This window comes from Rhea pennata, chromosome 3, assembly GCF_028389875.1.
Source record: "Rhea pennata isolate bPtePen1 chromosome 3, bPtePen1.pri, whole genome shotgun sequence".
NCBI lineage: Eukaryota > Metazoa > Chordata > Aves > Rheiformes > Rheidae > Rhea > Rhea pennata.
The window spans coordinates 118,916,719-118,934,870 of NC_084665.1; the positions used below are offsets into that span (position 1 = coordinate 118,916,719).

At 36.2% G+C, this 18,152-nt stretch overlaps 1 protein-coding gene across 3 annotated transcripts in view; it reads right to left on the reverse strand.

The window, feature by feature from the left end:
- The window catches only part of WDR35 (WD repeat domain 35), a 42,504-nt gene extending 26,132 nt beyond the window's left edge, over window positions 1-16,372 (reverse strand). Inside the window, exons 1-11 of one of the 3 annotated variants that reach the window (XM_062571177.1) lie at window positions 16,273-16,372; window positions 15,591-15,708; window positions 14,825-14,893; window positions 13,439-13,531; window positions 11,620-11,748; window positions 11,259-11,392; window positions 9,609-9,774; window positions 9,370-9,515; window positions 7,249-7,374; window positions 6,600-6,785; window positions 3,071-3,131 (exon numbers count right to left, since the gene is read on the reverse strand). In XM_062571177.1, the coding sequence (XP_062427161.1) occupies window positions 3,071-3,131; window positions 6,600-6,785; window positions 7,249-7,374; window positions 9,370-9,515; window positions 9,609-9,774; window positions 11,259-11,392; window positions 11,620-11,748; window positions 13,439-13,531; window positions 14,825-14,893; window positions 15,591-15,708; window positions 16,273-16,296 (1,252 nt within the window). In that variant the 5' untranslated portion in view covers window positions 16,297-16,372. Of the gene's footprint in view, window positions 1-3,070; window positions 3,132-6,599; window positions 6,786-7,248; window positions 7,375-9,369; window positions 9,516-9,608; window positions 9,775-11,258; window positions 11,393-11,619; window positions 11,749-13,438; window positions 13,532-14,824; window positions 14,897-15,590; window positions 15,709-16,272 lie in introns of all 3 variants that reach the window. The other 2 variants (XM_062571176.1, XM_062571178.1) reach the window with 2 other exon arrangements.
- Between the last annotated feature and the right edge of the window lie 1,780 nt (window positions 16,373-18,152).

Genomic DNA, 18,152 nt, shown 5'->3' on the forward strand with positions numbered 1-18,152 from the left:
AATGATTTGCCAACTGAGATTTTTAAAAGATCTTCAATAAAGATCTTTTGCCTTTCAGGTGTCACATGGCCTTCTCTCTGCATTCAGCAAGGCCAGTCAAGTCCTGCAATTCAGCACCCCAAGAACATGACCTCCCACTGCCAAGAAGCTCTAACTAGGATAAACAGCATGGAATGCCATATATTAAGACCTTGATAAATGTACACACGTATCTACCCCTAGCACAAATTTATCCTATGTTATACAGGTAAGTATTTCAAGTTTTTCTATAAAGCTGTATCGTCAAAGGACACTGGGGGGGGGAGGCAACTATGATAAAATTGGCATAATGCATTCCAAAAGTATTTCATTTACAAATATTTGCTTTTCACTTTCACCTTCCATTCCTTCTGTAAGTTTGGCAGGCTAACTTTAAAGGAATCTTACAGGATGAGCATGATACAAAAATGTTGATTCTTTAGCATGTTTACTATGCACCAATAAAAGACTTGCTTGTTAAAGTTTAAACTAGTGAGACTGTATAAATCTTGCAGGACTCAAGAATGCAAATAGTCCAAATGGAGAGCAAATAGGCCCCTTTTGGGAATGACTCACTAACCTTATTTTAGATGTCTGCTGCAGGAATAAGATGAAGAGTTCCTCAGAATTGTGTATTTCCTCCTTTCCTGCAACCTCAACTTTCATATAAGTCCAGAAGATTAAATTCAAAGTAGCACATACAGTGCAGGCAACCTAGTCAGAAAAATCCCACCATCTTACTTTAATACTTCATTATCTAATTTTTTTCCACTTTACATTTCGGCATCGAATTTCCTAGGCATTTTATTCCTGAAGATTTGAATGTTCCACTATTGTAAAAGGTGGCAATAGGGCCAATCAAATTGACATAATAAGAACTATGAGCCTAAACACAAACCCAATATTTCATTTACATTTCTTAGTAGGAGTCAGTCAAACTCATTCATTAGAAAGGAATAAACTTCATTTTAATTGTGTTCTACAATATAGGAGATTAATTTAGGAATACATATTTGACTCTTAGTTGATTTCCTTCTACCATCACTGAAAAACTGAACATGGTTTAAAAAAAGACACTTATGAACTCTGTTAATATATAATCAGACATAAAACTTTTTAGTACCACTGACTGAGGAAAACAATCATCTTTACGGTCACAACTATTTCTAATCTTTAGTTGGTTCAATTGCCTTAAAAAAATATATAAAAATTAAAATAATTTTCTTCTCTGAATCACTGTTACTTCATTGACTCATAATTCTTCATCTATCTTTTCTTGTCACTTCTACCTTCACAAAACTAAATACTTTCCCATTTATTTCATCAGGCAGCAAGGCTGGCTATTTGTTGGTTAATATTAGAATCAAGTATTAACATTAGGGCTTGGAACTAACTTCCCAAATGAGATTAATTAGGGCAGAAGAGTTTCTTGGCAGAGAGGATAAAACAATGGCTGTAAAAGACAATTTACACGCAAAGAGTTCATGAGGCATCTAGCCATAACAGCTACATTTCTTTTGGTCGTAGTGGTTTTGGTTTATTTATTTAAAAATTTCTGTAGAATCAGAGTATGTAGATTCTAAAAGTGCATGTGTATAAAGTAGACATCTTTCCATTCATAAAGTAAGAGGGAAGGAATTCTTCCAAGTTTAAAATATTCAATCTATTTTTATCTTTCAGAATAATCTGTTCTAATATGGTTACACTTTTGTATATCAACCACACGCAGATTTCTTTTCTTCCCTAAATGTTTATTTTAGCAGACTCAAAGTGCTGTACCACTGAGGAAAAACAAAACAAAGCAAAAACAAAAAAACAACTCTAACTTCCTAACATGGTGGAATCACATTAGATATTTACTGCAAAATACACCGTCTTTCCATCACTTTAGCTTAGAGATTGTAAAAAGAAATTTGTTCATTAAATTTAATAACTACATTGTCCCCTCTATTTCAAAAGCAATTTTTAATAAAGTTATATCAAAAATATTTGATTTATTCTTTGAGTCAAATCCAGAAAAATCAGCCTGAAAGAACCAAGCTTCAAAAAGAAAATTACTGCAAATAGGATTCTGAATTTCTTAGGTCTATTTAGATAACAAATCAAAAATAAAGCAAAAATAGAACAAACAAAAGTAGGTTCATTAATCAAAAAAGCCAATTCATTTGTCAGTCCACTTCTCTCATCTGTTCCAAGGTCTTCCTCTCATTATCACTATGCAGTCATAGAGGGAAATAATCTTTATTCTCTAGTCTTTAGCAGAACTCCCAGCAAAATAGGGGGTTGCAATACCTGGGAATATCTGTATCACAGCTACACCAGACAAGCAGCAGGGAAACCCTGTAATTCAGACCTACTTAGAATTTGGGTATATTTTTTATTCTATTATAACTCACTGGTATTTTTTATTCAGATTTTTAATGTTTAATCTGAAAATATTTGGGTAAAACAATTATGAGAACAATATATTATGAACATGGAAATACAGCATAGGCTGACATTGAAGTAAAAGTTATTTGGGAAGCAGTAACATCTTGTTTTTAAAGGAAGGTCCAGCTCAAACTATTTTAATTGCTTTAAGAAACAGTACACTCTTCAATTGAGGAGTTGAATACCTATTGTTATGATGGAAAAATCCAAATCACTGAAAACATCCATTAGAAAAGAGGAAAATTACAATGAAAAAAAAAATCATTAACAGTTTGCAGAACCTGAGGAATCAGTTTAAACTTGGCCAGTTTTTACAAGGAGCATGATTGTTTTTATCCCTGTTTAATAAAAACAAGTGGCTTAATAGTCCATTTCCAACAAATTACAGTTCACAATATGAGAACCACTGAATACATGTTTGTTATATTTAAGGAGAATCCAAGTAAAAGTGAGAAGCTGATATAAAATCATAATTACAACCATGCATAGAATGGAAGGTCACAAATTTGGATGGAAGGTGTCTTATAACAAGACAGTGATTATTGATTATTACACTGAACATAATTAATTCATTATAAAGACTACGGAAAACAATAGAATAAGACTACTGCAAGTGTCTTACCAATATCAATATATTTTGGGTCCAAGGGAGTTCCAATGGAATTACAGAGAACCAGCACATACTGTACGGAAACAAAAGCAGGTATTACTACTAGTATATATTTCTTTAAATTAATAAAACTGAAGGTAAATATAAAGCAGTGTAAGCATGAGAATAATGCCACATTTGACAACTAGCTCTAAAAATAAATGAAGCAAAGCACAAAACAGGAAAACAACCAGCTGTTTTAACCAGAGGAGCAAATCAACCAGACAAGATACAATATATAACCTGTACCACCAGCAAGGTTTGAGGACAACATGCTGGTGAAAAAGCCACTCTGCACCCCTTGCTCTGTGGAGCAAGTACCACACTGCGATTTAAAATAAAAAAAAAAAAAAATAGCAGTTTCCTGATGATTCAGCTTTGAGGTAGCTGTTAATGCAAAGGGAAATCTGATAAATGACAGATGGCCACACCTCGCTAACTCCCAGAAGTTGGGATGCTTGTTCTGTTCTTAGGAGAACACCGCATCTCCTTCAGTCTCCAAAGGGCTACAATGTGAGGAAAATTGCACATGAGGCTCTCTCTCTGTCCTGCAGTATCACAGATGCAGCAAAACTGACCAGTTTTGTTAGTTTTGCCCTTCTTGTAATCCTACTTAGCCAGCAACAAACAACCTACATCCATCTGTTATACTCAGGAAGATGCAAATAAATGGAAAACGGACACAATATCCATGGCTTTTGTTGTTGCTGCTGATGTACTTATTTTCCCAGACCTATATCAAGGATCAAATAGCTTTATTTATTGGACTGTAGAGTCTTTGGATTCAAAAAACAGATCTGCTATTCCTGGAATCACCTAGGAGCTGGCATACTGACTCATCACGTATTGAAATATAATTAGTTCTGTACAGCTCTCTCACTTGTCAACCAATTCATATAATTGTGGTAATAGACTACAGCAACTATATTGCCTACCCCTTTGAACAGAGATTGGTAGCTTTACTAAGAAGTGACTAGTGGAGTTCATACGTTTTCAGTTTTCATCCATTACACGAATTTTATCCTTTCAAAGAAAAAGATCAGAACATTAGAAAAAGGGGGGGCGGAGGGGAATTCATTAGATTATTTGTTTTTCTGGTTCTTTCATCAAGAAAGATGAATAAAAATAACATTTTGTAACAGAGGTTATTTCTTTGTTCATCACTTAAACATCCAGCAGGATTTTCAAATTTCCCCTTTCAAAAACTGTGTTTGGACTCCACTTCTATAGGAATAGGAATCTGGCTTTTTGTTTGTTTTTGTTTGTTTAAATTATTTATTGCTTGTTTCTATTATGTTTACATTAGTTTTTTTTCTGGTAAAAATGGTGAGTAAAAATGGTGAGTGCACCACTCTACTTGATTTCTCTTTTATGCCCTTTTTATTTATTTCTGAGACTCTAAACCAGTAGATCATAGAGTTCAAAGGCATGATGGAGGGACAATATCCAAAAGAGACTGCATGAGCTCTGCAGGCTGGTGTCAAGACCGTGGAGTCTGCATTGTCCGATCTGATGCAAGCAGACAGTTCAGGTTTTACTGTGGTACCAACAGCAAATTCTTTGTAACTCACTGAACAACCACTTTCTCTTGCAATACCTTTAAATGGTTTCTACTGAAATTAGTCCTTCTTCTATCATCAGCTATTGCTGTACATTTTGCCTACTTGACATCACAATTCTAATGACATAAATCTATTGTAAAACAGATCAGATTTTCATAAAGCAATTCAAATGAAATACTACCCAAAGGATAATTTTGTTTGCATCAGTTCCTAAAAGCTGACCCCCTATAGTGCTAATAATTACACAGGAGCCTTTCAGAAAGAATTTAAAGAAGATAATAAGTATCTGTAATTTTCTGATGCTAAAATTAATCTTATTTAAGAAAGATATAGAGTCCCTCCGCTTTAAAATATAATCCATAAAATCTCATTTTATTACACTCTTATTTCATTGAATGGTTTTGGCTATGTATACCATGTTTTCAAACCATACGATACAGCACACTATTTATTGCAAAACAGCACTAAAACATTTTTTCTTTTTACCGTTGAACCAATTGACTCCATCTCATGCTCCTCCTTTGTAAGCAATATACAACAGATAAAGAAAATAAGTCAGAAATGAATCCATGAAGAAAACTTGTGTGACTACATACAAACTGAAGAATACTTTTATAATACAATTTTTACACTACACTGAAAATAAAATCAAGAAATAGACTAGTTTATAGCAACAAATTATACAGTGCCTAAAAAAAAAATAAATCACATTTTTGTAAATTTGTTTTTTTAAAAAACTTTTCCCTGATCAACCTCTGCCTTAATCAGATGGAAGATTATCACATAGCATGTCACTTTTGGATGGAAAAATGGCAGCTTACGCTACACAACTAGGAGGACGCTAGCAAGATATAATAAGATTTGGATCCTGAAATCCCTTCAGTAATAGTTCTTTCTCATAAACTCATTTTAATAAAACCATTATATTTAAATGTGGATGGGAGAGATTAATAACTGACTGTTGTAGGATTAGGTAAAAGCTAAATGTATCCTGGGATGCATTAGAAGAGTGTTGCCAGCAGGTCGAGGGAGGTGATCCTGCCCCTCTACTCTGCCCTGGGGAGGCCTCATCTCGAGTCCTGTGTCCAGTTCTGGGCTCCCCAGTCCAAGAGAGACATGGAGCTACTGGAGAGTCCAGCGCAGGGCTACAAAGATGATCAGAGGGCTGGAGCACCTGCCCCATGAGGAACAGCTGCGAGAGCTGGGCCTCTTCAGCCTGGGGGAGAGAAGACTGAGAGGAGATCTTATCAATGTGTACAAGTACCTGAAGGGAGGGTGTGAAGGGGACGGGGACAAACTCTTTTCAGTTGCCCCGTGTGACAAGACAAGAGGCAATAGGCAGAAATTGAAGCACAGGAAGTTCTGCCTGACCGTGAGGGGGAATTTCTTCCCTGTGAGAGTGACGGAGCACTGGCACAGGTTGCCCAGAGAGGTTGTGGAGTCTCCTTCTCTGGAGATCTTCAAGGCCCGCCTGGATGCAACCCTGTCTACCATGCTCTAGGTGACCCTGTTTGAGCAGGGGGGTTGGACGAGATGATCTCCAGAGGTCCCTTCCAACCTTACCAATTCTATGATTCTATGGTTATATGATTAAATACTCTTTAAAATCCTGATGTTCTCCTACTTATACCATTCCTTTGAGAACTGTCATAAGCATTTCTAAGGGAACAGCGATGGTTGCTGTTTTGATGCAGTGTTAGTTAGGGCTGCAAAGAGTTTACATATAAAGAGAGTTAATTGGTTCTGCAGATTTTTGTTATTATTTTATTGTCGTTGTTTTGTTTTTAAAAATTGCGTCCGTTTAAGTGAACACTGTCAAATTTATGACAAATGAGTGGCACATTCTGAGGCAGATTTAAGATGTTACTTCTTACTACAGTAAAGCACTGCCATCTGGAACAGAATGTTTAAAGTTTAAATTTAAAAGAAACAGACTTTACCTGAGGTTGATTTTCATCTGCTTTAGTTGCTAAAACACAGAAGTCCCCATAAGTTGTTACAGAAATCAGGCTCTTGACATATTTCACATACTTCTCATTGTTTTTTGTGTCCCAAAATACTACGCAATATTCTGGACGATCAGGTCGAGTATATGCATAAACCACTGTATTCGAACAATAACCCCACTGCCAAGAAAGACAATTTTGATAAAACCTATAAGAAATTGTGCAAATCCAGTAATAAATTGTTCACAGCTATGAAAGAATTTATTTCATATACATAATCAGTATGCAAAATTCCTTGCCTGTCAAGTGATGAAGTGCTTTATTAACAGTAGGTCAACACAGCCCAGTAGTAAGATATTAGCAGAATATTCAGCTGGCAAGACAATTTTCCTTTCACACAAACTGACTTATCCCAACCTGTCTTGAGGCCCCACCCTCAAAATAAGGCAAGATTTCACTTCCTCTTGTTCATTCTTTGTTCATAAGGTACACATAAATACCCAACTTAATGATGGTTTCTGCAATGAAAATGCTTGCTGTAAGCAAATTGATTTGAAAACCTAATCCCTTCATTTTCCAGGGGAAAATAAAAAAAAATTTTTTAATTTTAAAGTTTTCAATTCAGTCCCGCATTGCTACCTACCTTGTAATCTGGCCGAATGTTTGCAAAATATATGTAAGAATCAACAGCTAGTGCAATTTTCAGTCCACTTCCCTCCCAAGACAAGGCTGACATCTGTTTGCCAGGAACTTTCAGCGTGCGCAAATGCTTGTTTAAAACAAGAAAATAAAAAGATTTTGAACGTATCCTAGGAAAACTAGCATGAAAATACATAAACAATAGTTTTTACAGCTGATGAAATATAAACATATAGATCTTCTTTACAGGTATGGCATAATGGCTCCCAAAGTACAATACACGTGCGCAAACAAGTGGAAAAAGAGGTATTTAATAGGCACAAAGTGTTCTTTTGTCTTTATTTTTTTCTCCATCAGAAAGACAAACCATTTATTTTACAAACCATGACTAAGTCACAGTTCAAACTTACAGAAAATAAACAGTGGACAGAGAATGAAAGGGTAAACATTTTTTCCTTCACCTGGTAATCTGAATCACCTTTATTACTTCCATCATTACTAAAATAAATACAATGTCCAATTAATAACAGTACTGACATCTGGCATTCCTCAAAATTTGTGTTTATGCTGGCAGTGTAAGTCTATCAATTACTCAGTTGATATACAACATATTTAAATTCAGCTGATAGCTTAGTTATATGTTATTTGTTCAGCCTATGTCAAGGGCATATCTTCAATCAGTTGCATAGTTATACAATCTGTAACAAGGCAATAGTCATTTTCCTCTTTTCTATTTCTCATTTCCCTTCACAAAGGTTTAAGAAAGGCATTTAAATGTGCATTTATGATTTAAGAGCTATTAAAGACAAATATACTTTCCACTTCTTTTATATTCTTATTTTGCTGTAGAAAGTGAAGCTTACAATGAATGTTTTCAAAAAAAATACTCATTCCACAGACCAGTTGTCTGTACAAAGCTTTTTGCTGACAAAACGTATGTATGCAGGTAGTAAGCGACACATCAATGTACGCTTTATTATGAGATTTTTCAATAATCTTAGGCTTTTTCTTTGTTTAAAATACAACTTCAAAATACATCTTTTTTTCTGAACAGAACATGCTTAGATCTGGCCTTCTTCTTGAGGTCATAAGTTTGTGTCTAAACAACCTTCTGTCAATTAACTTATGTGATTTAGTACCTATTTCATGCCTTTGATCGGGTGTAAATAGTAATTCCAAATAATAGTAATTCCAAATTATTCACAGAAGACATCATCTTCTAAAAGTTGAGTCAGTACTTGACTATCAAAACTAATACAAAACAATTGAAAGCTAAAGAAAACTGTTTACTTACGAACACTGTATCTAGAGTCTGGAAAACTTGTTTCAATTAACCTGAATGACATTAACAACCAGAGCCACAATATTATTGCCAAAACCTTTGGTTCAATGTTAAACTTAACACTAACTTATTGATTTCCAGACATAATACTGGGAAGGAAAGTGAAATTACCTAAGGCAAGAGTAGCAATATAAAAAACAATAAAAGTTTTCTGTCAACTAAGGAGGCTGAAGAACATCTAATATCTTATAAACAAAACAAAAGGTACAAAAAGTATTTACAAAGCAGTATTCCCAATCAGCAGCTGAAGATTAGAAACAGTCTAACTTTTCTAAGGTTTCTGGACCACTCCACTTACTGACAACAGATGCCATTTTCTCAGCTTTACTGATTCCATAAAAATAGAGGGGAGCATACATTGCCCTAGTATATAAGCTGCTCATCTTGATGCATCTTGGTCTCTTACACAGTCAGTGCAGGAAGAAAAGTTACTTCCAGATTTGATGTACATGTTAAGTCAGCATCTTAACTGCCACCTAAGTTAGCTGCTCAAAATTGGGCAGTATGTGTATCCTCCTCCTCTAGTATTATGCAGGATGCCCTAGGACTTTCCAATGGCCATCAACTTGCTGTTCTAGAAGGCTCCAGGCCCAGAGATCATTTGTATGCTTTCCAGATCCACATGGACATCCTGGATACCTTAGTGCATCTCAAACACTAGAATGCTATATATAGAGATTCAAATTTCAAGAGTAACGTGGTCATTATTCTTAGCATATTCAGACAATATGCTAAGATAAAGTACAATTTAGCTAGTATAATTAATATATTTAATATTTTTACCTCACCAAACGGAGTGTAGAATTGCACAATATTTACATCTTTATCTTGAGAAGTTGTTTTTAGGGAGCCTGCCACCGCCAATACGCTTCCACAGTGGTTCCACTGAATACATACTACATTCATACCAGTGTCGATCAAAACAGGATCTAGTTTTCAAAGAAATAAACATTAAGAATGTAAACATAGGAAATTCAGGTAAAGAATAGGTCAGTCATAAGTAACCCGTATTTTGTACCTACTCTGGTCATTCTCATCTCTCATTATCTGGCATCTTCCATTGTCATAACAGACAGCAAGACAAGGACAACCTGGTTCAATGTAGCCTTCTGTACCATGATACCAATGTATTCCAGCAATATTGAATGCTCCAGTTAGGTTCACCAAACAACTCAGTTTCATTTTCACCTAAACAAGAATGGTTAATTATTTAAAACTTGTATACAATATGCTATTTAGAGGAACTTTTTTATTTTTTTAACCTATACTGATACGTTGCCCCCACCCCACTCTTCCCAAAAAAGTTACATGCAAAATTATTTTTCTGTCCAAAGGAAAAATTTTCACACTCTCAAATTTTAAGAGCCTGAAAGAGTTCCTTATCCAAAGATAGAATAAAAAAGGACAACATTAAAATTCTTCGAAGTGTAAAATCATTTAAAGTAACAGAGAAAAAAAACAGTCAAGGAAACCCACACTTGGGCTTTACAAAAGAATAAAAAGGAAAACTAATTTCAAACCATTTTTGGACACAAGTTTTTTTTCAGGATAAATTATTTAAATAAAAGTAATTGAGACTATAAGTATTCAAATCAGAACATCATTTAAGATAAGCTTACTTCCCTAATAATTAGCTCTTTACATCTAGTAGCATTGCTAACAGTATTTTCTGAAAGAAGGAGTGTACCTAGAATCACAGAATCAGTAAGGTTGGAAGGGACCTCTGGAGATCATCTAGTCCAACCTCCCTGCTCAGCAGGGTCACCTACAGCATGGGAGACAGGGTTGCATCCAGGTAGGCCTTGAATATCTCCAGAGAAGGAGACTCCACAACCTCTCTGGGCAACCTGTGCCAGTGCATTTTCAGGAGGAATACAGGTAACTTATGGTAGTGAGAGAGCACATGTTATTGGGAAGGTAACGAGAGGGTAGTAAAAACAGTTTATTTTTAAAAAAAATCTGAGTGATTTGCAGCAAATGCTAGAAATACCATGATGCACAGCAGAAAGGAAGGAAACAGAGTGGGGTTAAAGAAAAGAGGATTCAAAAGATAGAGTTTTCATTCTTAAGGAGGGAGAGGAAGGAAATGCACAGTAACAGGGATATAAAATCAAGAATGCACTTCTAAATCTGCTGTTCTTTTGAAAGTCAATGCTTTACCAATATTCCAAATAACTAGGAGCATAAAATAAGGAAAGAAACAGAAATTGTAGAAATGTAGTGATATTATAGTTTTCTTCTTTCATTTCAGGAAATACTACCAGGTTTGAAGCAAGTAATATTCCCTATTTAATAAACAATAACAGGAGCAATGGGAAAAATAGACTATTGTTTTATTCTGCATGTACAGTAGTACTTTTAACATAAGCTTTCATTAAGGCAGGATCACCATACAAAATATGTACCTTTCCAATAACAATTGCAAACCAAAAATGCATTAAAGTAATAGCCATTCTGCTAACAAGACAAGCATTTGCAATGTACTTAAATTTTACTGAAAATTTGTATTAAAAAATGCAGCTGTTTAAGTCTCAAATAAAAACTTTGCATACAAGGCCTTGTCCAGTTCTCAGTACTGAAGTCCACCAACTAAACAAATGAAAAAGGAATAAATAAAAACAAAATTACGCATGTGAAAGTTAGTACTTTTACAATACAGACCATAAACTCACAATAAAATTCCCCTGATTGTCATAAATATGAATTTCTCCATTTGCCATTCCAAAGAGTAAAACTTTGCTGTCAGAAGACCAGGTCACATGGCACAGGTGTGTACCTTTCAGATCTTTCCCCCAAATACGATTACCTGTAACAGGACATTTATTGTATTTAATAAACACACTATAGATTTAAAAACAACACGCAAGTTACCAATATAAAGACTATATCAGCTAAACAAAGTCAAAGTAACAATTTATAAAGCAACTGTTAACTGTATGTATATTGTAGCTCTATTTTTCTATGTAAATAATACTGAAAACAAAAGCTATATAAAACTATAAAACACAATAGGTAGTACAGCTTAATTTTTACCATCCACTGATCCAACAATCACAGCTCCATCTTCATATACAATGCAAATTTTTTGTCCATCAGCATTCCAGCTCATACTTCGAACAACAGATTTATTTCTGTTGTTAATCATCTCTTCATACCAGGCACCTATTAGTGCGGAACAAAAAAATGAGATATACTTTTGATTTGATTTATATGAATTTAAGATACAATCACTGAATTTAAAGAGTAAAAATATTCTCAATTTCAAAAATAGGCAGATACGATAATGAAATTTATAGATAACAAAATCTAACTTTTTTTTTGAAAACAAAACATAGCACAGACCCCAAAAAGCTTATAAGAACTACCAGGAAATCAATTAGGTATTCAATGAAATGAAGTATTCTGTGAAGTGTCTGTTTATAAACAAAAATGAGAAAATGTGTTAAATATTATTTCACAATGGAATGCACAAGGAAGGGAAAAGTTGTACTGCTCTTTCTGTAAAACTCAAGCAAAACTGTACTATAGTGTCCTCCAGACTGCACACATTATCATTGTGAAATATGGTGTTCAGATATGAGCTATTTATTTCTAAAAAGAAACTGGAAAAGTGGAAATGAAGCCACAGACTGAGAGATGGGCCCCTCAGGAAGAGATCTACCGCTTAGATAACTTAAAAACTCACAAAATACAATAGAAATATAATGGAAGGAACAATGATCTCTGACAGGAATATGCATTAAGTAATTTATTGGTTCCTTTCCAAAACTAAAGGTGATGCTTCATGAAAGGGCAGCCACTACATTTCAGATAGAAAGTCTAATCAAGTGATAGCTTATGCTTGAAATGAGGAGCACAGCTGGCTTTTTGCTTGTATATATATAAAATTGTGTATATATATTTGTATATATTTATATATATATACACAAATGTATATATATGTATATACAAATATATATACACAATTTTATATATATACATATATATTATATTATATATATATATATATTATATATTTATATATATATATATAAAAATCCTCAAGAGAAAAAGAAAACCACAAACTTGCCTTGTCTTCCCCATATGCACTGAGACATGGTTAACTATACTGAGAGGACTGCTGGCTTTCAAATTGATTTAAATGTGCCAAAGAAGTACATGTGTTCATGAAAGTCAAAAAGAATAAATAAAAAATAAAAGAGGCCAATCACTGCAACACATTAGAAATATTTAATTAAGGCAGTAAACTAATACACCTAGCACAAGATGTATATTTATATTTGATTGTTGGTGTAAGCACGATTCTTAAATTCCAGTAATTCTGTCAAAAGGTCTCTGTGTGATGCTCGCAGCAGAACTATTTAACTATTATAATAATTCACAAAATTAAACCTACAAAATGAAGCAGTGCTTCGGAGTTAGGATTAGCTCTGTTGGTTAGAGCGTGGTGCTAATAATGCCAAGGTTGCAGGTTCGATCCCCATACAAGCCACTTGTTCGAGGGTTGGACTAGATGATCTCCAGAGGTCCCTTTCAACCTTACCAATTCTATGATTCTTTTTATTGTTCTATACATTATTTTCCTCCCAGGAAATAACTTATCAAAGATAAGAAAATGAAAAATCTGCAGCTGTTTACAAAGCACATATCTAAAAACTGGCATCTTTTCTGAAGATAATTCTGGAAGACAAATATCTTATTAAAATAGTTGTCTAAATTTTTCCTAAGATATTTGGAACACATTTTTGATTTATTTTTAGTTTTACAATCTGAGAAAGAGTGGTTAAAACTGCTAAAAAGAATTCTCACAATACACAACATTATCTAGTCTCAGATCTGTCCTATATAATACCTTTATACAACATCCACACGATGATGAGCCCATTTTGATCACTGGTTGTTAATTTTTGATATTGTTCATTCCATGTCACCACTTGCACAGAACCTAGAAAATTATACAAATTTTGTTTTTATTCTACTTAACAAACAAGTTAACTCAAACAACTATATGCAATTTAAATCTTGCTGAGTTTTCTGGGTTTTGCACAAATTTGCCGCAACAACTTTGACTCAGTTTTAACCACTGTTTTCTGTATCACTCTTGTTTCCTCTTTCATACTTCTGCTACACTGTTCCTTTTGCTTATGTATTCACTCACTTTAATAACATCTTCTCCAAATTCTACCCAGAATATTGCTTCAAAACTATAGTTTTGCTGTTTCTGACTGCTTCAAGTATGTTGGCCTAGGAAGCTGACAAAACTTGCCTCTCACAGGAAGACAATTTATCTTTTTACAGCTTGATCATTAGTACTGCAGTTTTAAAACAGAACGTCCTTTCTTATTACAAAAAGAGCACTCAACATGCTATGTGTTTGACTCACAAGTCTCATATGTGACCCTACTCATAAAAAACATAAATACTGGACTTGAAACATCTTCATTTTTTTTAAGAATCATCTGTTCAGTACTAGATAAAAATTGGCCCCTACTCAAGCACCAGTCTTTCATGTCTTCACCTCCAGTCATCCATTTCACCCAGCACAAACTGCTTAGCATACAATCTAGCTCTTATCTTCTGCTATAAAGCACTGTTTATATGCCAACTACCAAGGCAGTATGTGAGCAAACCTGAGTAGGTAAGCAAATATAACATGAATATGTAAATATCTAAATCTTCTGATTAACCAAACTGAAGTCAGAGAGAACAAGTATTGTAGCAGTAGCGGTTCAAGATTTTTTTTAAAAAAAAAGTACATCTGCTTCAATACAATCAATACTTAATTTTTAGGATAAAACGACGATAACGACAAAATGATTTGGAAATAGCCAAACCAGAAGTAACATAAAACACAAACTAGGCTATAAGGTCAGAGTTAACAAACTTACCTAGAAAAACTCAGAACAGACTGCAAATCTTAAGCAGTAACAGGTAGAGAGGAGCCAGGTCGTGCAGCATCCATCCTGCACTATATACTCTATAGCAGCAGCAAGGATTGGGAGAAGGCTGATCCAGTTTAATTCTCAGCTCAAGGATTCACTCACAAGCCATGAAAAATTGACTGTAGATCTTTTAATCAGATAACTTTGCAACAGTAGACAGTCAACTATAACACACCTGATTTTGCTACTGATATTCTTTATTTCAGATTTATAACAAAATTACTCTACTGAGGCCACAAAATCCTTCTGCATTTTTATGTTAATCAAATGTACATTAAATGCCCAAAGAGACTTACCACTATGACCTTCAAGAGTTTGATTCACAGAAAGATTGCTAGGAGCTGCAAGTCCCTTTAGTTTTGCTTCTTCTAGAAATAACAAAAATAGTTATAAAATAAATTTATTAAGACATACATATTAGTGTGTCTGTACCAACAGTGCAGCTAAAAACCACTATTTACATTAATAAAATATTCACTTAAAAGTATGTAAGAGTAATTGCAGCATGAATTTTCTGCCCCTCAGCTAGACATGTTTGCTAATCACATCAGTCATCTAAATTCAGGTATTCTTTATGGTCCAGTAGTTTTCAAGGGAAAAAAAAAATCACACTTTGCTTACTTTCATAACACGTTTAAAAGAACTGGAAAATACATTAGAATTCACTTTCCTAAGAATACATTTATTTTATTTCTTAAAATATACAATTTCTAAATTAAATACAGACTAGTAGAGAATATTCAAACACAATCACGATAACATGAAATTAGTTCCAAAATAAGTGATCAACAGAACAAAAGCGAAGTATAATGCCATTTAGGAAGGAGCAAAAAAGACTTCAGTAGATACAAAAGCTAGTCAAATGACAGGGATGTCGTGTAGGACAAGGTGAAGGAAAACAACGTTCAGAAGAAAGTGACAGCACATTTGCTGTTCATGCAGATGCATAAGCATTTTTTTAAAGATGTAAAACATACACAATGTTGTAAAGTCAGTTCTGAAAAGAGCTGCACTTTCAGAGTTTTGCAATGTGGTGGATTTTGTTCTAAAAGTCTCATTTACCTGTTTGTGTTTCTAACTTTAAAACTTTCAGTAACCCATCTTCTCCACCACAGGCTATGAAACCTTGATCCTTATTCCAGGAAATGCATCTTAATCGAACATTACCAGGAATTGCGATCTGAAAGAGAAATATTTTACATCTCTATGTAGCCATAAGAATCATGTTTTATTTCAAATACCCTAATCAAAAACACCTCAAAGATTGCTAAGACAGTACACATGACAACAAATTTATTTCTAACGCTGACAGATCCGTACAGTCAAAAAGTGACTGATTATAAAATTATAAAGATAAATTAAATGATGCAACATAAAGCTCGAGAAAAGGGAAATACAGTTTATGCAGTAAATAATAACGGGGCATTTCTAAATGCATGCTGAGAAGCCACCACGAACAACAACAAAAAAAAACTAGGTGAGAGGCAAAGAAACTGCAGGCAAAGCTTTGCCACGAGCTGGTCTGCAGAAGAGCCACGTCCAGAGTCTCCGCACGCTCTCTAAGCGCCCAGGGTGCAGTTTGTCGGGGCCAGAGAGCTCCAGCGCGCAGCGAGCCAGGCCGCCTGCGGCACCGGCGCCCGGGCCCTGCCAGCGCCCGCGGGCCGCGCCGAGCCCTGCGGCTCCCCGCATCGCCCGGCGGCAGCTCCGCCGGCCCCCGCGACGCCCCTCGACGTCCCAGCAGCACCTTCTTGCTCAGGTAGATGAACATGGCGCAGGGGAAGAGCCGCGAACGCGAATGGCGGCAACACCACAAGCCCCGCGCTGCCGCCGCTGCAGCCGCGTTACCCGGGTAACCGCCGCCGGAAGCTCCGCCCCTCACTTCCGGGGAGCTGGAGAGGAAGACGGAATTGGCGCCAGGCAGCGTCAGCTCGGCCCCCCGGGGGCGGGGCCAGCGCTGACCCCGCCCCTCCCCGCCCCACCGCGGCCGTTAGGGGCGCGCAGGAGCCGTTAGGAGCCGTTAGAGCGGCGCGGCGCGGTGCGGTGCGGTGAGGCGAGGCGAGGCGAGGCGAGGCGCGGCGAGGCGAGGCGAGGCGAGGCGCGGCGAGGCGAGGCGCGGCCTGGCCCCGAGGGAGCCCGGCCGTGAGCCTTCGGCCTTTGCGCCCCTTGCAAGCCGGGCAGCAGAGCCGGGTGCTGCGCTTTCTCGACTAACCCTCACCACTGCCACGGTCTTCACTTAACCGAGGTAACTGCTTGATGCCGGCGACGTAGCAGGTGTTTCACGCCACTCTTGCTCATTCACAAGACAGTGTGGTGCGCTCAACCGTGCATAGATCTGGTCAGTCAAGGTTACCCACATACTGAGATTGTGAATATGCAGGTTCAGTGGTTTAGGGAGGATAAGCAAACCCTTAGGAGACCTTAGTTTTTGCTGCTTAAGCCAATGAATGCTCTTACAAAGTTTCTAGACGTTCATTAGTGCAGAGAGCCGGGGGGGGGGGATTAAATCTGGAATCATGTCACACAAGTGGGTACAGAGGGCTTCAAGGGCAGCCTGACTCTGCAACACTGAGCCCAGAAGGCAAATTAGCTTGGGCCTAGCTGCTTAATAAATATTTTCAATACAAAGCCATCTTATAGCTGATCAACTCAAAAGGTGAACATAGGAGACACCACAAGACACTTGTGTCCTGTTCCACATCCCACTCTGACAACTTGCCTGATACAGTAGGTAGAGACCATCATGTCCCTCAGAATATGACCTTCATACTTCAGAGTGTGGTTACCCACAGTACAAACACTGAAATAAAAGTAATTTGTTTCATGTCACCGAGGAGGTTCATGACAAAATCAAATAATGAAACCTGCATCTCACCAAGTTTTTTGCCATACCTCTCTTCTCCAATAGGCTACCTGCAAATGTAAAGAAACAGAACTAGCCTTTGGTTATCATCACATCATTTTACTGAAGGTACATAGGCATGTAAAAACAGCACTGAGCAGCCAATTTAGTACTTAATGACAGTTTAGTAGCACATATCTAAGAAAGAATTATAAAGCAAAGCTCATTGAACTCCTGTAAGCATCTTAGGACTGAATATGATGGGTAATAGTAGTTTAGAAAACTTTTAAACATAATAAATACAACTAAAAATATCCAAAAAATCAAGTTCTTTTTCATAACAGTTCTCTGCATTAGCTGCCCTAGTAATTAAACTAGAGTATAATTATACATTCCATAGCAATGAGTACAGTCTATATTTAGAATAAAAGGTTTTAAAAGTTCAGTCATTTAAGCTCTGATGCTGATATGTCCTATTTTAAAGAAATCACTTATATCACCTTAGAAATTTGTCTGGTGCTCATAAACACAAAGTGAGACAAGATCATTGCCCAGAGGAATTGAATATAAATACTCTCATCTGTAACAAAATGGAGTTATGAAGAGCAATGCATTAAACAAAGCCTATCCAGCTGAAAGCTTGCAAGACAGATCTGGCCCACAGGATGATTTTCCACTATCATATAAAATTATACCTTTCATTGGACAACTGGCCTTATAAATGGGAGTAATGTAAGCCATTCCTAACTGCCAAGAAGTTGAAGTCTTATGTGAGATTAACAACT